The sequence below is a fragment of the Ovis aries genome, chromosome 24 (genome assembly GCF_016772045.2).
Source record: "Ovis aries strain OAR_USU_Benz2616 breed Rambouillet chromosome 24, ARS-UI_Ramb_v3.0, whole genome shotgun sequence".
Classification (NCBI taxonomy): domain Eukaryota; kingdom Metazoa; phylum Chordata; class Mammalia; order Artiodactyla; family Bovidae; genus Ovis; species Ovis aries.
In genome coordinates, this window is record NC_056077.1 from 14,952,935 (window position 1) to 14,979,308 (window position 26,374).

The window sequence follows — 26,374 nt, forward strand, 5'->3', positions numbered from 1 at the left end:
CAGAGTTGACTACAGGATGGAAGTTGCACCCCATCCTTTGCTCATGTGGATCTGAGCTGTGTGTACACGCGGACACACATGAACACACACACCCCACGACGTCCCGCAAGCACACACCTCCCCAGGGAGGAAAGCTCTCTGGGTGATGATCTGTCATGATCCGCATAAAGCTGATGAGCACGGGGTGGGGGTGGAGGGGAGATGCTTTTTGAATAAAATCTGCCTAAAGGAATAGTTCTCCCATGGGACCCTGGGGCAGACCCCTCCCCTCTATGAGTCTCCTCTACATAATCAGGAGCGTGAACGAGGCCTGGTGATTAGGGCGGGGGGTGGGGGGGCACTGACCCTGCCCAGGGCCTTCATCTGGGGGACACCCGTGTGCCTTGCTTCCCCAGGCAGCTCAGCAACTCCTCCTCCTACAGCGGGGATGTGAGCCGGCATCACACCAGCACCGCCGAGCTGCAGAAGCCCGGGCCCACAGAGGAGACCTGGAAGCTCGTGGAGGCGGACAAGGCTCAGACGGGGCAGGTGAGGATGGCGGTCAGGTTGCTGTGCGTCTGCGGGGGCTGGGCCCTGGGCGGGGTGTTCTGGTCATCTTGACTTACGTCTTTCTCCCCAGGAGGCTTGAAACGTACTGTTTTAAGCGCTGGAAACCAGGGTGGAGGGCCAAGGTGACTTGCCACAGGTCACGGCTGGTGAGCAACAGAGCTGGGATGTGAACCCAACGCTCAGGCTCCAGGGTTGGCATCTGTAGTCTCTGCCTGCCTGACCGCTGCCTCCTTTGAGCAGCTGGGGCCTTGGTGGCCATAGATGACGCGATGCCTTGAATCCAGGCTCCAGCCTCACAGCGGTCAGCTCTGTGTGGGTCGGTTTCAAGTCATCACAGACGCAGCCCTGAAGAACATTAATTGTGTCATCAGAAAAGATTATCTTTCACTTCTTTTTATTTTCTATTTTTGCCCTTATTACAGGCAGATCTTGTTTTATGGCACTTGGTTTTGTGGTACTTCACAAATGCTGTTTTTTACAAATTGAAGGTATATGGCAATCTTATGTTGAACATCAGTGCCATTTCTCCAGCAGCATTTGTTCACGTTGGCTCTCTGTGCCACATTTTGGTAGTTCTTAGAATATTTCAAACTTTATCATTACTATAGTTTGTTATTAATATAAAATATTATATTTATTATTGTTATACTATGTTAACATTATAATATTTGTGATCCTTGATGTTACTACTACAACTCATCGAAGGCCCAAATTATGAGTAGCACTTTAGCAACCAAGTTTTTTTTTAAATATAAATTTATTTTAATTAGAGGTTAATTACTTTACAATATTGTATTGGTTTTGCCATACATCAACATGAATCCACCACAGGTATACATGTGTTCCCCATCTTGAGCCCCCCTCCCACCTCCCTCCCCGTACCATCCCCTGGGTCATCTCAGTGTACCAGCCCCAAGCATCCAGTATCATTCATTGAACCTGGACTGGCAATTCATTTCATATATGATATTATACATGTTTCAATGCCATTCTCCCAAATCATCCCACCCTCTCCCTCTCCCACAGAGTCCATAAGACTGTCCTATACATCTGTGTCTCTTTTGCTGTCTCACATACAGGGTTATCATTACCATCTTTCTAAATTCCATATATATGCGTTAGTATACTGTATTGGTGTTTTTCTTTCTGGCTTACTTCACTCTGTATAATAGGTTCCAGTTTCATCCACCTCATTAGAACTGATTTAAATATATTCTTTTTAATGGCTGCTTAATACTCTATTGTGTATGTGTACCACAGCTTTCTTATCCATTCATCTGCTGATGGGCATCTAGGTTGCTTCCATGTCCTGGCTATTATAAACAGTGCTGCAATGAACATCGGGGTACATGTGTCTCTTTCAATTCTGGTTTCCTCGGTGTGTATGCCCAGCAGTGGCATTGCTGAGTCATATGGCAGTTCTATTTCCAGTTTTTTAGGGAATCTCCACACTGTTCTCCATAGTGGCTGTACTAGTTTGGATTGCCACCAACAGTATAAGAGGGTTCTGTTTTCTCGACACCCTCTCCAGCATTTATTGCTTGTAGACTTTTGGATCGCAGCCATTCTGACTGGCGTGAAATGGTACACAACCAAGTATTTTTAATTAAGGTGTGTGCATTGTGTTTCTAGTCATAGTGCTATTGCACACTTAATAGCCTTCAGTATAGCATAAATATAGCTTTTATATGCACCAGGAAACCAGAAAATTCATGTGGCTCAGTTTATCAGGATATTCGATTTATTGTAGTAGTCTGGAACCAAGCTTACAAGTGTCTAAGATGTCCCTGTTGATCACTGAGAAGGTCTCAGCTGGGGCTTTGTTTTTAATACCTGTCTTAGTCCCTTTGGGCTGCTATAACAGAAGACCGTGGTACAGGTGGCTTAGAAACACCATACATTTATTGCTCATAATTCTGGATGTTGGCAAGTCTGGGATCATGGCGCCAGCAGATTCAGTGTCTGGTGAGAGAGCTCCCTGGTTCATAAACGGCCATCCTCTCGCAGCATCCTCATATGACAGAAGGGTGAGGGATCCCTTTTATAAGGGCACTAATCCCATTCATGAGGAGTCCACCCTCATGAAAAGCCTGATGTGACAGGGAGCACACACACAGGGAAAGATACCTGGAGTTTGCCGAATCCACGTCACGCAGGTTGGGTGTCAGGCTGACCCAGAGCACACTGCACCCATCCGTGGTGTGCAGCTGCGCTTTGAGTCACCACATGTACTTACATGGACCCCATGAGGGGCTCCACAGGAGATACCGGAGTAAAAGAGGCCCCCAGCTGTCACTCCGTGGAGCTGGGAAACAGGATGAGCAAGTGCCCAGCGGTTGGAGGCCAGTTGCGAGGGGCAGGAATTGGTATTATGTTCAGAGGACTGAGGTGTGGGGAGTGGGTATGACACTTGGTCATGGTTGCTAGGCAACAGGTCCCATCTCCCCATTTTCTTCCAGCTCTTTGATGCCTTCCTGATAGTCCTGGAGTAAAACTTAATCCTGTCCAGGATCCCTTGGGTCCTGTGTGGTCCAGCCACTCCCTGTTCTCCAGCCTTGCCTCCTTTCTGCTTCCCTCCTACCTCAGGGCCTTTGCACATATTGGTCCCTGTGCCTGGAATGCCTTTTTTTTTTTTTTTTCCATTTTCACCTGGTTAATTCTTTGATGTCCCTTCCTTACAGCAAACCTCCTCTGATTCCTCTCCACCCTGGGTTAGGTCAGGGTACCCAGTTTCATATTCCCGTGGAATCATGTACCACTTCCAGCCCTTCTCTGGGATTATACATTTATCTGGGCAGTTATTTGATGAAAGCCTGTCTTACTGCTCAACCGGAAGTTCCATGAGGGCAGAAACCTTGGCTTTGCTTCTGTTGATTTCTTTGCCAAGTAACTAAGGGGAAAGGGATTGTATGCTTGAGCACAGGTGGGGACAGTGGACTGCACAGGGTCTGTTGAGGCTGCTTACCTTGGGTAGGCATGGCTGGTGGGTGTGTTCTGTAAGATGCCTTCTCTCCTGGTCTCAGGTCAAGCTCTCCGTATACTGGGACTACATGAAGGCGATTGGACTTTTCATCTCCTTTCTGAGCATCTTCCTTTTCCTGTGTAACCACGTGGCTTCCCTGGCCTCTAACTATTGGCTCAGTCTCTGGACGGATGACCCCATCATCAACGGGACCCAGGAGCACACGAAAGTCCGGCTGAGTGTCTATGGAGCCCTGGGCATTTCACAAGGTGAGCCTCCCCAGGCCCCCACTTGCTCTTGGCACTAGGAGCCACTTCCATTTCTTGTTATAGAATCAGATCCCCCAACTTGTCAGGGTTTTGTTAGATCCACAAACCAAGCCAAACACACATGAACACTATCACATAATAGACACTCAGATATTTGTAGAATGAACGTTTCTCGGATGCTCTGTTTCCTGTGGCTCTGGGAGACAGAGGGGAAGGGAGCTCCAACGTGCCTATTTTACAGATGAGTTGAGAAACAGAAGGTGACCAGGGACCCTTGCCCCTCATTGTTCTGGCAGGGTGATAGAGTTTCTGTGAAGTCCTGTTTGTGGACTTTTGCCTTCCGCCCAAAGGCGGGAATTAGTTTCTACTTGTGGTTCGTAACACAGGCAGTGCTACCTTCATGTCTAGAGGTACTTAGAGTTTAGTCATATCTAGAGATACTTGAAGTTACCACAACTTCCCCGTGGAGGCAGGTGCTGCTGGGATCTAGAGGCCAGATGTTGCTAAACGTCCTGCAGTGCCCAGTGCAGACTCCACAGTGGAGGATGATCCAACCTCAGAGGTTAACAGGGAGGATGCTGAGAAGTCCTGTGTATACCCTTCCTGTGGTCCCACAAAGATCCCCAGACGCAACAGCATTACCAGTCATAGCTAACGTTTGCAGCACTTACCTGATGTCTGGTTCTGTTGTCAACACTTTAAGGTGTTTTATTCTACTTTTGCAGCGGTCACATGAGGTAGGAGCTCATTTTTCTTAGTTTTAGAGATGCGGAAACTGAGGCCCAGAAGGGTGCAGTAAGTTGCCCAAAGTCACACAGCTTATTCATGGCAGAGCTGGCACTGAGCAAGGTAGTGTGGCTCAGAGCCCACCCTCTTCTTCCTGAGGGCAAAGGAGTTCACCCATCTGAGCTTCAGTTGGGCTTCCCTGGTGGCTCAGCTGGTAAAGAATCCGCCTGCAATGCGGAAGACCTGGGTTTGATCTCTGGCTTGGGAAGATTCCCCTGGAGAAGGGAAAGGCTACCCACTCCAGTATTCTTCCATATCTGTAACAGGTACTAATAGAACATATACAGGGTCCTCAAAAGGATTAGATGCACATAAAAGACACGGTGAGTTTTGCACATAGTGTGTGCTGGGTTAATAATAGCCACCATTATGGTTGTTATTAGAAGCTGGGAGTCCAGGCTGCTTTGTCCACATGGTCACATGGCTCCTTGCCCCTGCCCCAGCTCGGTCCCTCTCCTGCCGTGGAGTTTGACACGAGAGTGTTTGTAGGTATCACGGTGTTCGGCTACTCCATGGCGGTGTCCATCGGGGGCATCTTCGCCTCCCGCCGCCTGCACCTGGACCTACTGCATAACGTCCTCCGGTCGCCCATAAGCTTCTTCGAGCGGACCCCCAGCGGGAACCTGGTGAACCGCTTCTCCAAGGAGCTGGACACGGTGGACTCGATGATCCCGCAGGTCATCAAGATGTTCATGGGCTCCCTGTTCAACGTCATCGGCGCCTGCATCATCATCCTGCTGGCCACGCCCATGGCTGCCGTCATCATCCCGCCCCTGGGCCTCATCTACTTCTTTGTGCAGGTGAGGGGTGGGTCCTGGGATCCAGGACGAGCCCTGCTCTGTGTCACTGTCCCGAGAGAGCCATTTAAGTTTAAATGGTTTAAACTTTCTACTTTTAACTTAAATGGGGACCACTTAAGTTTCCCCAGCGTGAGGCTGTGGAGGATGTCCCAGAGGATGGTTAAGGTTTGTTTTTGTTGGTTTTGAATACCTAAGTTGATGGCTTTCAGCTTGCAATAATCAAACATCCTTTTTTCCTAATAATAAGCGTTTTATTAAGCTGAAAGTTTTAAAAGGAAATAAGCTATAGCCATGAAGAAGTGAAGTGAAGTGAAGTCGCTCAGTCGTGTTTGACCCTTTGTGACGCTGTGGACTGTAGCCTACCAGGCTCCTCCATCCATGGGATTTTCTAGGCGATAGTACTGGAGTGGGTTGCCATTTCCTTCTCCAGGGCAGATAATGGCGACATGATAATAACAGCTGTGATATTTTTTCCCCTGTGATAGGAATCTGAAAGTGGATGTGGAAGTGTGAGCTGCTCAGACATGTCTGACTCTTTGCAACCCCAGGGACTGTGGCCCACCAGGCTCCTCTGTCCATGGGATTCTCCAGGCAAGAACACTGGAGTGGGTTGCCATGCCCTCCTCCAGGGGATTTTCCCAACCCAGGGCCATCTGCGCCATCAAGGAAGCCATAGTAGAAATTTAGAGGTGTGCTATTCAGGGCTGATAAGACAGCTTCCGGCTTCCCAGGTGGCTCTAGTGGTAAAGAACCCACCTGCCAATGCAAGAGACATAAGGATGCGGGTTCAGTCCCTGGGCTGGGAAGATCCCCTGGAGGAGGGCATGGCAACCCACTCCAGTGTTCTTGCCTGGAGAATCCCATGGACGGAGGAGCCTGGTGGGCTACAGTCCATAGGGTCACACAGAGTCGGACACAACTGAGTCGACTTAGCACACACGCACACATCTGACAGCTTCATGAGTTTGGTAGCTTCAGATTCCTTCACTGTTTTGTTTTGTTTTGTTTGTGTGTGTGTGTGTGTGTGTCTGTGTGTGTGTCTGTGTGTGTGCTTCTGTCATCTTTGCCTTCCATTCTTAAGTTGGTTTCATGGTCCAAGATGGCTGCTGGAGCTCCAGCCATCACAAATAAGCTCAAGAAAAGTGAACAGAGTAAGGGAGTATTTGATGGCTGCATCAGCTTCACTGTGGTGCTTCCAGTTAACAGATCAGCATGTTGAGGTCCAGGGGGCAGAACTGGGAATGTGAACTCACGTCTGATGTAACTGTCACTGTGCTTTCCTGCCCCTGAAAAGGACACCTTTTTACCTTGCTCATGCTGATTTTAAGTGTTCTAAATTCAGAGTCATCAAATGCATGTTGCTGTTGCTGTTAAGTCACTTAAGTCATGTCTGACTCTGTGTGACCCCATAGACGGCAGCCCACCAGGCTCCCCTGTCCCTGGGATTCTCCAGGCAAGAACATTGGAGTGGGTTGCCATTTCCTTCTCCAATGCAGGAAAGTGAAAAGTGAAAGGGAAGTCGCTCAGTCCTGTCCGACTCTTCCTGACGCCATGGACTGCGGCCCACCAGGCTCCTCCGTCCATGGGATTTTCCAGGCAAGAATACTGGAGTGGGATGCCATTGCCTTCTCCGTCAAATGCATGTATATTAGTAAAAATATTTTTTTAATTAAAAAAGTAGCTGCAGCATACACGCTAACGGGAGACTGCTGTTTAGATGCGAGCCTAACAGCTGTTGCACAAAATAAGAATAAGAAGCCACGGGGTGCTCTGTACCTCACACTGCACTGTGTGTGGCCTGTTGGTGTGGGTTCCTAGAGGCCTTGGCCAGGTCAGCCAGACCCCATACCCTCCCACACCGTGGCTTGGCATCACCCTGTGGCCCGGCATTGGTGTGTGAACAAAGAGGGAATCAGAGCACGTCCAGTTCCCAGACCCTCTCGGTGTTCTCTTTAAATCAATGCCAGCTTTTGTGAAAAGTCCTCCAGCTGCATTTATCAAAAATGTTACCCGTGTTCTGACCCTGGCTGGACCTTTTCCTGGAGGACCCAGTTCAAAAGAACAAACAAGGAGGCCCAGGGTGACTTCAGGGCAGTTCAGATGCCTGCCGGCAGCAGGGCCTTGAGCACACCGCGGATAATGTGGCAGTGGACTGCTAACATCCCTCTAACAGGAGAACTGGGAACACACTGTTGCGGCACCAACAATTTTATTTTTAAACAACAAAGGGAAAGAAGTTAGCCAAGGCCCATGTTGTCGGCACACTGTCATTATAACTGACAAAATGCGTAATGTGCGTGGGCAGGACTGGAAATGGAGGTAGAAAAATGAAAACATTGCCTTATTAATCCTTAGAGATTATGGGACAATTTTTTTCATAGCTTTTAACTATATATTGTTGTTGTTCAGTGGCTAAGTCATGTTAAACTCTTTGTGACCCCTTGGACTGCAGCATACCAGGCTTCCTTGTCCTTCATCCTCTCTCAGAGTTTGCTCAAACTCATGTCCATCGAGTTGATGATGCCATCCAACCATCTCATCCTCTGTCGCCCCTTTCTCCTCCTGCCCTCAGTCTTTCCCAGCATCAGGGGCCTTTTCCAGTGAGTCAGTTCTTAACATCAGGTGGCCAAAGTATTGTAGCTTCAGCATCAGTCCTTCCAGTGAATCTTCAGCGTTGATTTCCTTTAACGCAGCATCTCACTCAGTGTGTATGCTAGGAGAGGGACTTCCTTGGTGGTCCAGCAGCTAAGATTCTGATCTCCCAATACAGGGGGCCTGGGTTCTATCCCTGGCTGGGGAACTAGATCCCACATAAAACAACTAACAGTTTGAATGGTGCAACCAAAGATCCACATGCCACAGCAAAGATCAAAGAGCCCTTGTGCCTCACCTAGGGCTTGGCGCAGCCCAATAAATAAACTTAACAACAACAAAAAAAAGAATCAAGAGACTGTATCACAGAAACCAATCGGCTAGAATGTGCTTAGCGTTTTGATTCATAATTACCCCAAATGTCCATCACAGGAGGATGGATGCATACATTGCAGTGTATTTATACAAAAGACATGACCTAGCAGGAGAGAGGAATGAGCTACTAATATACACAAGGAGGATGAGTCTCAGAGATACTATACTGATCAGAATAAGCCAGACACAAAAGAGTACATTTGTGTGATTCTGTTTTTATGAAGTTGAAGAACAGGCAAGAGCAATGAAATAGAAGTCAGAATAGTGGCTCTACGGGGAATTGACTGTGAGAGAACACGAGGGAATTTCCTAGATTCTGATCCGGTGGTGCACATACAGGTGTAGATAAACATTAAATTCACCAAGCTGTAAAGATTCAGTACACTTTCCAGTGGAAGTAAGTTGCATCTCAAAAAGAGCCTTTTAAGATGTATGTGTGTAAGGGTAGGTGTTCTTTCTCTCTCTCTGGAAAATAATTAAAACATTATACACTGAAATCAGAGTAGTGGTTATCTCAGGATCATTGACTTTAATGTTTTTCTAATCATCCTATCTATATCACTTGAAAAAAAAATTTAAATGGATATACGTTAGTGTGTATCTAATATACATGAATTGTATATTATATACACTATAATTATATTAACAGTTAATATACACTAATATAGAAGAGGGCTTCCCTTGTAGTTCAGTTGGTAAAGAATCTGCCTGCAATGCAGGAGACCTGGGTTTGATCACGGTTGGGAAGATACCCTGGAGAAGGGAAAGGCTACCCACTCCAGTATTCCAGCCTGGAGAATTCCAGGGACTATACAGTCCATGGGGTTGCAAAGAGTCGGACACGACTGAGTGACTTTCACTTTCACTTTCAAATATAGAAGAAAAGCTATGACCAACCTAAACAGCATATTAAAAAGCAGAGACATTATTTTGCGGACAAAGGTCCGTCTAGTCAAAACTATGGTTTTTCCGGTAGTCATATATGGATGTGAGAGTTGGACTATAAAGAAAGCTGAGTGCTGAAGAATTGATACTTTTGAACCATGGTGTTAGAGAAGACTCTTGAGAATCCCTTGGACTGCAAGGAGATCCAACCAATCCATCCTAAAGGAGATCAGTCCAGACTATTCATTGGAAGGACTGATGCTGAAGCTGAAACTCCAATACTTCGGGCACCTGGTACAAAGAACTGACTCACTGGAAAAGACCCTGATGCTGGGAAAGATTGAAGGCAGGAGAAGGAAGGGACGACAGAGGATGAGATGGTTGGATGGCATCACTGACTCGATGGACATGAGTTTGAGCAAGCTTTGGGAGTTGGTGATGGACAGGGAAACATGGTATGCTGCAGTCCATGGGGTCACAAAGAGTCGGACATGACTGAGCAACTGAACTGATACATTAGTGTTTGCAAGTCATTTTTAGGAAAAGGAATGTAAGAGGTAAGGTGATGTGGAATTCTGTTGGGGCCTCCAGATTGTCGGAATAAGTAATTTCTACCCCCAGAATTGCATGGCATCTGTGAAAATTCCCTGGCACTTGCCTTAGTGTCTTAGCTCCCAGCCCAAGGCCAGCACCAGACAGGTGTAGGTTGAACATTTCATTTTCATTCATGAGCACCAGGCACTCCTTGGAAGAATCAGGTGAGTCCACAGGGTGGATTCTCTCCAGGAATAAAGATTAAAAGAAAAGTAATAATTATTTAAAAAAAAAATCATACTATTCCATAACAAAAATAAGTCTCAGGTTTACTTTTTAGAGGAAATAAAATTCAGAGGACCTGACAAGTGGAATAAGTCGAGCAGGTCAAACATTTTAGAACCGTTTTCACCCAGGAGGAAAGAAAGCCGGGAGAGGAGGTGATCCCAGAAGAGGGTAATGGGGGCAGATGCCGGGGTCCTTGAGCCAGACCACGGGTTTGGACTGCATCCCAAGGCAGTGGGAGCCACTGGAGGACAGGTGGCATCTGACCATGTGCAGGGATTGGCAGAACCCCCGATCTGAGGCGGCCTGGGTTGGTGTCACCCCTGGGTTCTCAGAGTTTCTGGGGCCCCTGGAGGACTCCCTAACATGTGGTTCAAATTCCCATGTGAGCTGGCATCCAGAAAAAGTTTGGAGAACCCGCAAGAGCCGCCCACTCTGTTCAGTGTTCTCCATGGAAGGTCTCTGCCCCTGAAGATAGCCCAGGGCACCCAGCACAGCCCAGGAGGCAGGAGACATGTCCCTCAGCACCTGTGTTCACTTGCCCGGCTCTGCTGTTGAAGCTGGTGCAGACACGTTACATCTTCAGCACGTCCGGGAGAGGGAACTTCGGTCTCAGCGGGTCCTTTTGTACAGATGCAGAAACTGAAGCCAGGAGAACAGAGGAGTCTTCAGATGGCCAGTCCAGCCTCTGTCAGAGCGCCTCAGTGCTCCCCGGGGGGCTCTTGTTCTGTCTCTTAATGAGCTGAACACCTGGGTTAGGACAGGAGTAGAGTGGATGTGGTCTCTGCCCATGGGGACAGGCGGAGGCAGGGTTTACGCTGAGGTCTGCTTGTCCTAAAGCAACGCTGTGGGGTCCATAAACCCTCCAGGTCAGTGGCATCAGAGAGGCCATGCTGTGTTGAGGTCAACTCTTTGAGACCGGACTGTTGGTGTTCGAATCCCAGCTCCGCCACTTCCTAGCCACATGGCTTTAGGGAAGAGGTTGACCTCAGTTTACTGGTTGTGAAACAGGATTGAGCGCCTCCTAGGTTTTTGATGAAGATTAAAGAGCTGATGGCTGTGAAGGTGCTTCAGGTAGTGCTGGGACGCTGGGCTTCGCATGTAGTGTAGTGGAAGTCACTCAGTCGTGTCCGACTCTCTGCGACCCCATGGACTATACAGTCCATGGAATTCTCCAGGCCAAAATACTGGAGTGGGTAGCCTTTCCCTTCTCCAGGGGAATCTTCCCAGCCCAGGGATCAAATCTAGGTCTTCCTAGAATCGCATTGCAGGCGATTCTTTGCCAGCTGAGCTACAAGGGAAAGCCCAAGAATACTGGAGTGGGTAGTCTAGCCCTTCTGTGGATCTTCCCAACCCAGGAATTGAAGCAGGGTCTCCTGCACTGCAGGCAGTTTCTTTACCAGCTGAGCTACCAGAGATCCAGGCTCCACCGGAGCGTGAGCTATTATCACTGCTGCCGCCCTGGTTATTGTAGTCAGCGCACCTGCCGTTCCTCGGGTGAACGCAGCCCCGGTCCAGCATTCCGCCCCCAGAGGGGTCATTTACGTCCAGTCTTTCTCCAGCACGGCCCTGGAAGGATGGGATGAGGGGCCCCTCGCCTACCCCTGGTCCATTCTCTCCCCTAGAGGTTCTACGTGGCCTCCTCCCGGCAGCTGAAGCGCCTCGAGTCGGTCAGCCGCTCGCCGGTTTATTCCCACTTCAACGAGACCTTGCTGGGCGTCAGCGTCATCCGCGCCTTCGAGGAGCAGGAGCGCTTCATCCGCCAGAGCGACCTGAAGGTGGACGAGAACCAGAAGGCCTACTACCCCAGCATCGTGGCCAACAGGTGGGCGCGGGGCCGTGGGGGAGGCTCCCGGAGCGGGGGTGTGGGGCCCAGCGCCAGCCTCACGCGGGGGAGGCTTGCCCTCGGCGAGAGGAGAGAACGGAAGGACCATTAGAAACGGGCGCGGTCAGCGCGCGTGTGGCCGCAGGGCCCGCTGAAGCGCAGGCGCAGAGAGTTCTGAGTCGGGCGATCTCGCAGGGCCATGCTTCAGCCGTGGCCCTGGTGATACAGGACCATCGGTGAGGGCGGCCTCGGCATGTGTTCTCCTCACATGCTTCTCTTCACCCCCGCCCCTGGGTGATGAGTGTGGGAAACAGCTTTATTAGTAATACTATTAGGTTAGACCGTGTGAAATTGCCCTTTGGGGGATCAAGCATGGTTGAATAGCATCGGGCTTAAAAGAAGAAGGAGTAGAAGTTGGCTAATTATTGATTGAATCTAGACTGGCCCGTCCTCACTTGCTTACATCCTAAGATGTTTTTTGAGATGTGAGAGAGAGGACTCCGGGGAGGGGTCAGAGCACCCTGGCAGTGACCCAGTGCACACCGGGTAATCCCTTAGTGTGAGACAGGTGGAAAGATCGGGCATTGCTGGAAAGGCCTTGCAGTTCCCTTGCAGAGTTTGTTTAGGGAGTTTGTTGAAATCTGGGTTTCTGTGGGAATAACTCACACCCGGAGGATCCGTCACATGGATCTTCAAGAATGTGGTGGGAAAAAAAACAGATAATACTGCCTCTCTAGAATGCTTTACATTTTCAAACATAAAAACAGTGTTCCTATGTGATAGCATACAAAAGTTAACTTTAAACGCGTAGATCTGTCTATATTTTAAAGGAAAGATAATACATTTTAATGTTTCTAAAATAGCAGTGATCTAGGTCTGGGCGCCCTTTGGCTGTGTTGAGAAGGGTCGTTTGTCTCTCACTCTCCCCTCCCCCCATGCTGCCAAAAGATGTTTGTTTTAAATCCGGGGTGCCTCTCAGAGTTGATGATTTTTCTTAGCATTTCGGAAGTTTCTGAGACATCTTTTTTTTTAAACGCACACATGGGTGTGTATTTTTAAGGTTTCAGTGAGAAAAGGTTGGCTCTTAAGAAAGCAAGTTTCAGTTTCCCGGGAAGATCACTTACGGAGAACTCTAGTTTAGTCCCTGGGGTTGCCAGACCAATGAAGAATTCCTGAAATTGTGTCCCTTCTTCCCCATGTCCCATGAACTAGACAAACAAGGCCTCTCTCAGGAGCTATTGGGGAATTATTTCAGTAAGCAGAGTGGTCACCCAGCTCCCCTACCCCACTCTCAACCAGAAACCAAGCCTCTGAGAAGCTGACCTGGGCGTGTGCGTGTGTGTCCCTGTCCCTCTGCCTGTGTCTCCACGCAGGTGGCTGGCCGTGCGGCTGGAGTGTGTGGGCAACTGCATCGTCCTGTTCGCCTCCCTGTTTGCCGTGATCTCCCGGCACAGCCTCAGTGCGGGCTTGGTGGGCCTCTCGGTGTCTTACTCCCTGCAGGTAAGCCAGGGGCACTCTCAGGTGGACTTTTCTCTTACTGGGGAGCCAGTTGTCAGGCGCTTGGGCCTTTACTTTGAATCTCTGTGGGCGTGGGGGAAGGGGACGAGACCAGGTGGAGTTTGAGGTGCAGGTCTAGAGCCCAGTGACTGACTGAAGCAGGGGAGAAAGGAGACGGGCAGCCAGGACTCCCCCATCAGCCAAGGAGCGTCCCTGACGGCCTGAGAGGATGCCTCCAGCTACCAGAAGAATGCACTCAATACTATAAATTTCCCTCGAGGCACTGCTTTAGCTGCATCTCCCAAATTCCGATGCAGCGTGTTTTCCTAACTGTCATCTAGTTGGGAATACATTCTCATTTCCTTTCTGATTGCTTGTGTAGCCCCGCGGGTTATTTTGAAATGTGACGCTGGCATAAGAGACGCACAGTAGCAGGTCTGGCCGCGGTATCTGAGGTAGCTATCTTCTGGGCCTTCATTATCTGAATCATTTCATAATTCTTTCTGTCTTTATGAGAAGAAAACAACTCACGCTCACTCTAGACGCTCCTTCGGATGACTCTTCCCCTCACAGGTCACCGCATACTTGAACTGGCTCGTTCGGATGTCGTCCGAGATGGAGACCAACATTGTGGCCGTGGAGAGACTCAAGGAATATTCGGAAACTGAGAAGGAGGTAACATAAGCCCCCGGCCTGACCTCTTGACCATGGTCTTCGGTGTAACTTGACTCAGAAGAATCCTCTGAACCCCAGCATGTGCCTTCTGCAGGCAGCCTCCACCTGACCAAAGGGAAAAAAAAAAAACCCTCTGTTATTTGTTATGTGTTTTGAATGGGGATTTACATTACGCAAAATGAATCATACTAATTTTCTCTTTAGAATTAAAAGTTAAGTACAAGTGAGTCATTTAAAAATATCAGGTATCAGTAACAAGAGAATCAGTATAAGGATATTGCACAAATTATGCTATTATTGGTAAGGAGTTTCCGGAAGTTTGGGAAACCCTGCAGTTATTTCACCCAAGTCCTCATTTTATGGATGGAGGAAAAGGGCACGTAGTGAGGGGCGATGGCTGGTCTGAGGTCACGTTCATGGTCAGCAGGACAACTGGGAGTAGGGCCCAAGGCTTTGGTGTCACATTGCCCCTAGTAACTGCCTTATTCTGTCTGCACACCATCTCTGAATAGCAGGAGTAGTGTTAATGACAATCGCAGTAATTCCTAGCGATAACTCCATCCCACCACCACCAGTAATAATAGGGACACACACATTGTGCCCTTGTGTGGTGTCAGGCCCTGTTCTAGACACTCTGCGTAGAATAATCCATTCATCCTTTACACAGCCTTGCAACTGACCTACTATCACCCCCATTTTGCAGGTGAGGAGACAGACACAGAGAGGATTAGTTACTTGCCTAAGATCACATGGGCTTGCTTCCCTGTAGCTCAGACGGTAAAGAATCTTCATGCAGTGTAGGAAACCGGGGTTTGATTCCTGGTTGGGAAGATCCCTTGGATAAGGGAATGGCAGCCCACTCCAGTGTTCTTGCTTGGAGAATCCCGTGAACAGAGGAGCCTGATGGGCTACAGTCCACGGAGTCTCAAGGAGTTGGACACAACTGCGTGACTATCACTGCATTCCAAGAAAATGCCCCCCGGGAATGAAACTAAAGGGACCCTGGTTAGACTCTGATTTAGGGATTTATTGAAGTGATCTGTGCCAAGTCCTTGAATTCTGTGAACCAGGGCCCACCTCATCAGAGAGCATTCTTCAGAATGATGTGAGTGCCACCTGTGGAAATAAGAGCACATTACAACAGCAGGTTCTCACCCTACCTTGATTTATCCTTCCTTGATTTTGGAGAAGGAAATGGCAACCCACTCCAGTATTCTTGCCTGGAGAATCCCATGGACGGAGGAGCTTGGTGGGCTACAGTCCACAGGTCGCAAAGAGTCAGACACGACTGAGCAACTTCACTTGAGGTATAATTCATATGCCATGCAGTTCACTCATTTAAAGTATAAAATTCAGTTTTTTACTTTTAAAAATACTGTACTTATTTTCACTACTTCTAGTTATTTATTTTTATAGTTTTAGAATAAGAGCAAATTTGAAAAATATAAGAAAAAGATCACCCAGAGTCTTAACCACTATTAAAATATATCTGTTTACTTATCTCTTTGTATATATTACATACGATATATATTTAGGTAGAAAGTTCCACTGATTTCTCTCCAGTCCCCTCCGTGTTCTTAGAGCAGTATCTCTTTATTTATATGAGGGGTGTAAAAAAATTAACGTAAGAAGTTTATGGGGGAGAAAGGATGGAAGTCCTCTTTCATTGTCTTCTCCATTCCTCTCTTCCCTGAAGAGAGTGCGGAGTGTAGCCCGGAGCATATCCAGGTGTAGACCTCAGGAAATGTGACCTGAACGGAGTAGCTTTTCAGAAATAGGGGCTGTGTGACTCCAGGCAAGTTGCTTTCACTCTCTGTGTCTCAGTTCCCTCGTGTGTGAACTGGGGATGGGAAGGGACTCCACTCTTGGGATTGTAGTGACGATTAAAGGAGGTCATGGGATAGAGTGACCGTCAAGTGTTGGCTGCTGCTTTTACGGTCGCCCTCCAGGCCATGGACTTTCCTGGTGGCTCAGACGGTAAAGCGTCTGCCTACAATGCGTGAGAGCCGGGTTCGATCCCTGGGTTGGGAAGATCCTCTGGAGAAGGAAGTGGCAACCCTCTCGAGTACTCCTGCCTGGAAAATCCCATGGATGGAGGAGCGTGGTAGGCTACAGTCCATGGGGTCGCAAAGAGTCAGACATGACTGAACAACTTCACTTTCACTTTCAAACTTTCCAGGCCTTCGAAGCCATCAGAGTATCTCTCCTTTAGCTTTGTGTCTGTCTAGAGGAGTCCGCCATTCATTGATTCAGTCCACAGATGTTTATTGAGCACCTCCTGCGTGCTCTGGGCTCTAGGATGTAGCAGTGAACAAGTGAAAGAACCTGTTCTCGCAGAGGGGCTGTTCCAGTGGGCTGTGGGTGACAGAGTAAAGAGACACTTGCTTACAATGCCAGGAGGTAGTGAGCGCCCTCAAAGACAGTGGACGCAGAGAGTGGGAGAAGAGGGGCCCAGGGCTCGGAGGGCCGTTGCATTAACCGGGATCCACAGCAGCCAAGCAGGCCAAGGGGGTAGTTTGGCACAGAATGTTCCAGGCAGAAGCCGCAAGTGCAAAGACCCAGAAGCAGCACACGTGGGTGTGTTTAGGGAACAGTCCAGAAGTCAGTGCGAGAGCAGTGAGGCAGTGAGTGGGAAGGAGGGGGCTGTGAGGTCAAAGGGGTCATGGAAGCCGCTCACGTGGAGCCCTGGGGCACATGAGACAGACTTCAGACCCCTCACGCCCACCCACTGCCCACTGTCATTGCAGGCTCCCTGGCAAATCCAGGATATGGCACCGCCCAGCGACTGGCCCCAGGTGGGCCGAGTGGAGTTCCGGGATTATGGCCTGCGGTACCGAGAGGACCTGGACTTGGTTCTGAAGAACATCAACGTCACCATCGATGGCGGGGAGAAGGTGGGTGCCCCTCGACCCCTGCCCATCCGTGGGTGGGCACAGGCTGCCACCAGGTTTCCCCTGCCCCTGAACCACAGAATCGAGGGGGAGAGCCTTTGGCAGTAAAATCTGCTCACAGCGTCCCAACTGCAGACTGGTAGTCCAGGAGCCAGAGGAGATACGTTTTGGAAATTGCCAACACTGAAAAATCTGGAATGTTTTATGTTTAAAAAAAAAAATTCCATTTCCTGCTTTTCTTGAAAGCTCAGAACTTCTGGCAGCACCGGGCCCATCCTCCCCACCTGGCTCTTTCTAGATAAGATGTGAGCCTCCCAGTTCACTGACCAGTCCCTTCCTCCCCTTTCCATGTGCCCCCTTGGCCACGAGGCCTCTAGAATAGAAAGATGCCCTCCTCACTACTAGGGATGGCTCAAGGGTATTGCTGCTCCTAGAGGACGTCTTTGCCCTGAGACCCTCAGACCCTCCTGAGCAGTCAGACCGAGGGTCTTGTGCCCATTTGCCAGAGGCTAGTGTTTCTTTCTTCTCTGAACATGCAGGAGTTGTTAAACACCCAGTCAGGAGGCCCAGAATATTCCGTTCCCATGAGAGAGTTTCTCTAACTTGTAACAAGAGGAGGAACAGAGTGGGTGGTGTTCTCATGGAGGCTTTCTGGCTTATGTTGCATAATGAGGCTGCCCTGTGAGTTGCTGTCCGAGGGTGGAGGAGCCTGCCTCTCTGAAGCCCAGATGAGAAGGGGAGAGTTCTGCCTGGAACGTCAGTCATTAGCCATTAAGTGGGGAGCCCAGTTCCCTCAAGAGGATAAGTGGAGGCCAGGTCATACCCATGATCTCTGCTCACTCAGCTGGGATACAGGGGCATCTTCCTGAACCTTTGAGATATTCCAGCACCTCAGGATGGGGAAACTCACCATCATAGAACTGAAAAACCATTTGATTGTTACTTAATACTGTCTTGAGTTGCAAATAACTAACTTACTAAAGGAACTGATTATAATTTTTAATTTCTGAAAAGAGCTGGCAGAGACAAGGAAGTCCTTCTTGACCTTTACCCAAAACAGCCCCTAAAGGAATGCCTCTGGAAGCTGCTGAGGGGAGTAGATAGAGTGGAAGAAGGGAGGGTCGACCAGATGACTGAACTGCTCTGTGGCTGGTTAAACTTAAGGATGTGAGGAGCAAGAGGTCAGCCCAGATACCAGTGTTCCCATTTCACCCAGGCCCTTCCTGCCCCACAGGTTGGCATCGTGGGGCGGACAGGAGCCGGGAAGTCGTCCCTAACCCTGGGCTTGTTTCGGATCAAAGAGTCAGCCGAGGGAGAGATAATCATTGATGACGTCAACATCGCCAAGATAGGCCTGCACGACCTCCGCTTCAAGATCACCATCATCCCCCAGGTGGGTGGGGTCACACTGAAAGTGACGCGTGTGCATTTTCAGAACAGATGGACATTTGTCCCTGCTCTGTGGTTTTCATGACTTTTTACTGAAATTGTGCCATGTTTCTTCATGGAATCTCCCTTTCACACATAAATAACAGGGAGAATTAGGTAGGTTTCATTCATCCCTTCACTCCTGCCACCCAGTAGGCGGTGTCCTAAGCATCTCACAGCATCCAGTTAAGACACTGGCTTCTCTGCTGGACAGGATCTCTCACCTTGCCAAGAGCTAGGTGAGAATGATGAATTTTCTAGACTCATTCCTGTAGGTGGCAGTTGCATAATATGTTGCCTCTTAGTGTTGTCTTGCCTTAAATTTTTTCTCAGATTTTAATTTGGAGGCAGGAGATGGAGGGGAATCCATTTACCTTGCAATTAGGAATCGCCCTAATCTGCATGCTGGTTCTTGCTTCCAGAAAGTTCCCAACACGTTTGTGTACTGAATGCTCTGGGAAATCTGGCAAGAAAGAAATCTGTTTTATTTCCTTTAACTCAGAGTTTTCCAGATTTTTTCCCCCCATCTTCGACATCTTCAGAAATGGTGATTTGGAGGAACTCCAAAACCCCATTTTGAACAATTCTAGCAAGAACGTTCTACATCCCACCTATTTGCCCCACCCATGTCCGACTGTGCCTCGAGCCTCACACGCTGTCTGCCGTCTTCCCTCCAAACAGGACCCTGTTTTGTTTTCGGGTTCCCTCCGCATGAACCTGGACCCATTCAGCCAGTACTCGGATGAAGAGGTCTGGACGTCCCTGGAGCTTGCCCACCTGAAGGGCTTCGTGTCAGCTCTTCCTGACAAACTGAACCACGAGTGCGCAGAAGGCGGGGAGAACCTCAGGTAGGCGGAGTGATGCCCAGCCGGGCCTCCACGTCACCTCTGTCGGGGCCTTGGTAGGTTTTGTCTGTTTGCATCAGGTTCAGACCTGGGCTTGAGTTCCAACTCTGCCACATGAGCCATTTGTCCCCTAATCTCTTGGGCGTCAAGTTTCAGTATCTAAAACGGGTTTCATGCTGGGCTGATATTTACCGTGAGGTGTAACCAGGATGATCCCAGCAGCTCCTTTCTCACACCAGGTCCCTTCAGTGGAGAGTGAAGTTGTCACATTTTGGAAAGGCTTCTCTCCCAGTCAGTAAATAGCCCTGCTCTGGGCCCTCCCTTCCCCGACCCAAGGCCCCAGCTACCTGGCCCTTCTCCCAGGCTCCACCCGGGATCCAGCAACTAGAGCGGTGATGCCTGGCACAGCAGGGATCCGCTGCATCCATCACCATGACGACCAAGCGCCAACCGTCAGGTGTGCTCAGCAAGAGCCGGGGCCACTCACGCAAGGGGGCGGCCAGCCAGGCGGCTCTGCTGGTCTTGGCTCACCCACGTGGGTGGGAGCCGCTGGCTGCAGGCGGATATTCTAGCTGGCCTCCTCTGGGGCCGTTAGGCTTGGCCCTGGGTGTCCCTCCTTCCCCGGCAGACCAGCCCAGGCATGTTGTCACGGTGATGGCGGAGGTGCAGGCGTGAGCACAGCCTGGTGTGCACCCTGTTCCAAGCCTCTAGGTTTGCCAGCATCCCAGTGGCCAAAGCCAGGCACAGGGCCGAGTCCAGAGTCCACTGAGAGAGGCCCTGCAGAAGGCAGTTTGCCTTCTGGGGCAAACTTTGCTTGGGGCCAGTTTGCTAATTGTTCTATTCGCTATACTGAACTGATCAGATATCCTGGCTATCACCTCCGAGCTCTGTGTTGAGAGAGAATCTGAGGCTGCTTCTAGCTCAACAGGAAGACCGTGCTGATCGATTAGTGATGGCCAGTGTGGGCGCGGATGTGGCGGGTGGACGTGCCCTCCTGGTCTGAGCAGCAGACAGTGTCTCCTCTTCCTCCTCTCAGCTATGGCTTGGACTCAGCGTCAGGGGTGGTTTTGACACTCATTTCCTGGTCTTTCTCTCCTGGTCAAGCGTTGGGCAGCGCCAGCTTGTGTGCCTGGCCCGGGCCCTGCTGAGGAAGACAAAGATCCTCGTGTTGGACGAGGCCACGGCGGCCGTGGACCTGGAAACGGACGACCTCATTCAGTCCACCATCCGGACGCAATTTGATGACTGTACCGTCCTCACCATCGCTCACCGGCTCAACACCATCATGGACTACACGAGGTGACGCCCTTGGCCCAGAAGGCCTCCAGGCCTCACGGTCCACCCCACCCACCCCGTTTACCCACTCATTCATTCATTCACGCAACACTGACCTCATACCTAGTGACAGCCCTGGTGTCTCTTTGTCCTGGTTAGTACCAGGCATTCTTGCCATCACTCAGTCAAAAGTTAACACATGTGTGGATTGTCAGCCACATAACTGGCCCTGTTCCAGACACTGGGTACTGAGCCGGGAGCTGTCACACAAGGAGCCTGCCTAAGGGACCTTATGGATTAGTTGGGGGCTGGGTGCAGAAATAGACAATAAACACAGCAACAAATAAAAGCGAATTCTGCTGGGAGGGAAATACACAAGGCGATAAGAGAGTACTGAAGGTGACGTCACAGGACATTGACTAGAACTGGGGTTGAGGACAGGCAGCCAGGTGGATGGCTACTGCAGCAGGCCTGGCAGAGGGTGTTAGGGGTCTGACCCAAAGCAGGGACTTGCCCAGGTAGACTCCTGGAGCACGGGGTACCAGCTCCTCCCCGACACCTCATGTCTGCGTCGCTCCCTTGCAGGGTGATCGTCCTGGACAAAGGAGAGATCCGGGAATGGGGCTCCCCCTCCGACCTCCTGCAGCGGAGAGGTCTCTTTTACAGCATGGCCAAAGATGCTGGCTTGGTGTGAGCTTGGAGCGGGTGCAGCTGGTCAGAACTGCAGGGCCAACCTGCGAGCAGTCAGGGACGAGTCAGCATCCTTCGGAACCCAAGCCTCTCAGACTGAAACCAAAAAAAATGCAAACCCCCAAAACCAAAACATGCACAGAGCAGCCGCCCTCTGGCCCTTTTGCCTGGAACTGGCCGTGAGGAAACAGGAGAGACGCTGGGATGCAGCTGCCCCCAACAATGCACACGCTCTCGGCTCTGTTACCCCCTGCAGATGGACACACGCCCTCACGCCCCTGGGAGGGCACGTATATTCTCCCTGCTCTGTGGGGACATTCGGGCCACCAGACTTCCAGAGAAATCGGTTGCGTAAAATCTGCTAGTGACCAAATCCAGCCAACTGCCTCAGGTCTCTCCAGCTGAAGTCTGTGGATTCCGCGCCTTGGGGAAGCTCGCTGGTCCCCGGCACCTCTCCGTCCTTGCCTGGCTCTCCCTAGATGCCTGTCTCCCCGGGGCTGCAGTTGGAGGTCAGGGGCCTGGTGAAGCCCATGCTCACCCTCAGGCAGTGTCCCAAGGACCACCGACAGCCCTCTCACCAGCCATCTGGTCTACGAGGTGCTCAGCTGCTGGGAACCAGCCTCCCAGCCCTGCCTCCAATGGGACTTGCTGGCTGGACTCTGGGTGACCGGGCCTGGAGGTCCAGGCTGAGAGAGCCCTCTCAGTGCCAGCTTCCCCGCTTGGCTGCTCACCTCCTTACCCACCCCAGTCTTTGCCTTCCTCCCTCCGTCTTTTTACTCACGGCTAGAATGGGTTTACGCCTCCAGGTGCCTGAGAATGAAAACCTGCTCATAGTTAATGAAGCATTCTAAGCCAGGAGTGCTGGTCCCTCCGGGTGGGAGTAGCTGGTACTGAAAAGAGCCCCCGTGAGTTCCCTCCTCGTTTGTAGATTTCAGTTTCTCACTGGGGGCCACTGGTTCACTGTCAGGGCCGGCACGGTGGATGACTTGACTTACGGTTACTGAGTCTCTTCTGAGACAAAAAAAAGGACCTTTTCACAAGTGTCAGTGATTTTCTTTTTTTTTAAAGTACTGCTCCAGGGAGATGAACAGTCTCAAGACTTTAATTTCTTGGGAGGAAGCGTTAGGCCGAAGAGCGGCACCCCAGGGAATGGCCAGGTAGGTCCAGCATCTGGAGGTTGGGGGCTGTCTTCTCAGTCCTGTAGGTCCCGCAATTGGAGACCAAAGTGAGACCCGAAAAGCAGAAAGAGGTTGCTATTCATGCTCGCTATGTGAATTACATTGCTGACTTCAAACCAGAAAAGCATCTTTCTCCTTTTAGGTGAAAATATATATTTATTTTTTGTAAGTTAAACCATTCTTTCACATTAGATAAACCAAGTGTTTCTTGGGGATCTTTTTGTAATGACTTAACACTGGAAACGTGAACATTTGCAAATAATTTGCAGTAAAAAAAAAAAATTTATTTCTTTCTAAACGACTGCTCCATTTTCTTTCTATCGAGGATTTCCGCTCTTTCTCCAAGAGTCAGGATGGGGCACTTCTCGTCTGCTGCTGTCCTTTCTTCTTGGCAAGCGTATTGTTTCTAGCGGGAGCTCTTGGAATTGGGGACCTAGAGGTTAAGAATCTGGTGGGGACTCAGCGTGGCATGGTGGACGGACTTGAGTCCTGCCCTCATCCTCTGCAGGCTCTGTGACCCTGGGCGAGTCACTTAGTCTTCGTGCCTCAGTTGCCTCATCTGTAAAATGGGGCTGATCATACCTGCCTCCTGGGCTTGCTATGAAGATGAGCACTGATGTGGGTGTTACGTGCATGGCCCAGGTTGGGTTCTAAGACACAGGCAAGGCAAGCATCACGTGTGGCAAGAATTTCCCTTGGGAGCTTCCCTGGTGGTCCTGCGGTTAAGAATCTGCCTTCCGGTGGAATGCATTCCCCCCCACCCCCGCACGACGGTATCCCTCTCCCTCCAGGCTGCCTTGCTGGAGGGGCTGGGGGGTGGGGGGTAAAGATGCTCAAGGAAAAGCAGCTGTGAGGTTATCACCCTTAGAATGAGAGGCAGGTGGGAGAGCCTGGTCGGTTTTAGATGTGCGTGTGTTTGTCTCAGGGCCTGATGCTGAGTGTTAAGATCCTGGGTCAGATCCCACGTGGCCATGGGACCTGCATGTGCCTGTGGGGACGCTGTGGTTGAGGTTCACCCGCTTCATGAAGAGGGGTGGGTGCAGCCTGAGGAAGGGGAGCACCCCAGTGCCGTGGAAGAAGGGGGACCAAGCTTGGTTGTGCACCTGCTGCGTGTCAGGTCTGGACTCAGTGCTTTGCACAGTTGTCCTCTGGGAGGGGAACTGGGCCAGAGAGGAGCCCCAGGCTCACCCGCCTGCTCACCTCGCCGCTGTTCTTCCAACCTCAGGGTCCTCCCTCTTCCCCCAGCTGCTGGCGTCCCCTGCTCTCTTCCCTGTTTGACAGTGGCAGCTCCGTGCGAGCAGGGCTGTCTGCTCCTTGCTGAACGCCCACCTCTAGAGCAGGGCATAGGGCACGTGCTCAGTGGCCACGTTCTCTGAACCGGGCCTGAGCCCAGAGTGGAGTCACTGGGGCCCTAGAACTTGCCCTTCTGGAGTCATGGCCTCACTGGTAGATCTGGGACCCTCGTATCCACCTGACCAAGTGGCTGTGAGGGTGAACACTGATTGGGGTAAAGCACCCAGCATATGCCTCGCCCTTAGGATGCCTTCATACATGGTGATGCCGTTCGTGCATTCATGCGTCTGTCTGTCCGTCCATCCCCCTGTCCATCTCTCCCTCCCCATCTCTCCCTCCATCCATCTGTCCATATAGTAGGTAAATGTTGACCCCTCCTATGTGCTGTGTACCGTGCTGGGGCCAGGGAGAGCACAGCCAACACAGATGCACCAATCTCCCATCTCGGCCCAAGAAGAAAAAGATCCTTTTCCCTCGGGGGTGGGGAGGTGGTGGTTCTGAAGTGGAATTTAGCTGTTATCCGTGAGCTGATGTTAGAGAAATGTGCAAGGAGTGGTGTGGCATAGCACTTCAGTCGGGGGCTCAAGAGCCAGCCTGCCTGGATTCAAATCTCTACTTAACGCTCTTGTTTTGCTCACCTGTAAAAGGGGCCTCATAATACTACCTTCCTCAGCAAAGCATCCTAGGAAGGCGCAGGGTAGTTGTGAGGATTAACTGGGCAACAGGCATTTAGAGCCTGGCTCTGCTGGCAGTGACCGGTGGGACTCAGGTGAGGTTAAAGGACCTACTGAGAGGCGCTGACCAAGGAAGGCCTGTATGTGGCTTTCCTGGCTCTTCACTGTCTCCGCCTGCCAGCCAGGCGCTGCTGGCAGGACCCACAGCAGGGGTATTAATGGCCCGGGTGGCCAATGGGCTGGTGTCCAAGGCGCCGTGGGGTGCGCCCGACAGCAGCCTTGTCAGCAGGCTCTCGGGGTGCTGGCTCCGTGGCCCACGTTCTGCTTCCTGGCAAAACACTTCCCTCCATGAAGGAGGCTCTTGTGGCCCTGGAACGACCCCAAGGGAGGGTGCCAACCACACAGCTGCTGCCCATGGGGGCTCTCCCGGGTGGCAGGTGGCTCAGCTCCAGGCAGAGACACAAGCAGTGCTGTGTCTGGTCCTTTGCCGCATGTCGCCGCATCTTGCAGTTGGACACCCGCCTGAGATGACATGGACTTTGGCATCAGGCCCAGGGTAGATGCCCGCTCTGCCACTTCCCAGCTGGGTGGCCCTTACCAGGTCACATCCACTCCCCGAGCCTCAGTTTCTTCATCTGCAGAATGGGGCAAAATCACTAGTAATGACGACATTTGGCTGGCATGACGGGCAGGCAAGAGATGACAACACCCAACCCATTTTGAAGTTGTCAAAATGAACTTCTGGTCACATCCTGAAAAGCGGGAGGTAGCAGCTGGGTTTAGATTACTCTGGGCTGAAAATCCCAGGTCAGGATGGACACCTCGAGCTGGGTGGGACACGGCAGGCTGTGTCCTGACAAGTAGGTGGGTGTCGACAGGCTCCTCTGACTCACGACCACGGTGCCCAGGTATTGGTGCATTGTTGATGGCGGGGATCAGTGACTCAGTGGGCAGTCACTGTTTCATCACAACTAGAGGAGAGGGTGCTAGTGGCTTCAAGTGGGTGGAGGCCAGGGATATCACTGACCATCCTGCACAGGGGCACAGGACGTCCCTGACCTTGGCTTTCCAACAGCATCTCCCCCCCCTGGCACCTGGTAGGCAGAAGTGTGACCAGAAATTCCCTGGGTGTTCCAACTGCTGCTGGGGCAAAACTCGGTCTTTGATAAACAAATGGATGAAACTCCAAATCCTGAGCAAATTCTCCCGTTGAGGACCAGAAGACCTGGCTCCTCACATCTCGGTTTTGGAACTGAACTGCATGCTGGGTTTGTGCCTGGAGAGGGCCATCCCTTGTGTGCGTTGTGGTTTGTGCATCTGTTCAGACAAGATACTCCCAGGAGCTCAAGGATGAGGCTGGAGCAGTGGTTCTCAGTCCCGGCTACACATTGGAATCACGGGCTGGACACCACACCAGTGATTATGGGGGCGGGAGGGAGGCAGGCGTGGTTGAGGGGTCCATGTGGAGATGGAAGCGGGCAGCATCCCAACTGTGGCAGATGCAGGAAGTTGTATGGGTGATGCAATTGCATAGAAAGTGAACACACACACAGTGAGTACAAGTAAAACTGGGGATCTGAACAGGATCTGTGGGCTGTTCCAGTGTCAATTTCCTGGTTGTGATATTGAGCTATTGTTTTTTAAGACGTTTCTGTTGGCTTCATAGGTGAATTCTATCAAACATACCATACCTATCCTTCTCAAGCTCTTCCAAAGAACCGAAGAGGAGGGAACACTCAAAGACATACTAGGAAGCCACCATCACCCTGATACCAAAACCAGACAGACACCACCAAAAAAGAAAATTATGGGCCAACATCTTTGATGGATATAGATGCAAAAATTCTCAACAAGATATAAATAAACTGAATCCAACAACACATAAAAAGATCATACACCACAGCCAAGTGGGGTTTATCCTAAATTCACAAGGATGGTTCAACACACAAAACCAATGTGATACACCACGTAAACAAAAGATTAAAACCACATAATCACCTCAATAGATGCAGAAAAAGCATCTGACAAAATGCCATTCATGAGAAAAATCTTAGCAAAGTGGGTAC

General features: G+C 50.6%; 1 protein-coding gene across 5 annotated transcripts in view; it reads left to right on the forward strand.

The window, feature by feature from the left end:
- The window catches only part of ABCC1 (ATP binding cassette subfamily C member 1), a 155,489-nt gene extending 132,850 nt beyond the window's left edge, over positions 1-22,639 (forward strand). For 3 of the 5 annotated variants that reach the window (XM_060406312.1, XM_027961611.3, XM_015104096.4), the window contains 11 exons: positions 396-528; positions 3,573-3,780; positions 5,056-5,366; positions 11,663-11,862; positions 13,236-13,362; positions 13,933-14,034; positions 16,782-16,928; positions 18,160-18,318; positions 19,035-19,201; positions 20,303-20,497; positions 21,059-22,639. In XM_060406312.1, coding sequence (XP_060262295.1) covers positions 396-528; positions 3,573-3,780; positions 5,056-5,366; positions 11,663-11,862; positions 13,236-13,362; positions 13,933-14,034; positions 16,782-16,928; positions 18,160-18,318; positions 19,035-19,201; positions 20,303-20,497; positions 21,059-21,167 — 1,858 coding nt within the window. In that variant the 3' untranslated portion in view covers positions 21,168-22,639. The remainder of the gene's footprint in view (positions 1-395; positions 529-3,572; positions 3,781-5,055; positions 5,367-11,662; positions 11,863-13,235; positions 13,363-13,932; positions 14,035-16,781; positions 16,929-18,159; positions 18,319-19,034; positions 19,202-20,302; positions 20,498-21,058) is intronic. The other 2 variants (XM_027961612.3, XM_042239823.2) reach the window with 1 other exon arrangement.
- The last annotated feature ends 3,735 nt before the right edge of the window (positions 22,640-26,374 follow it).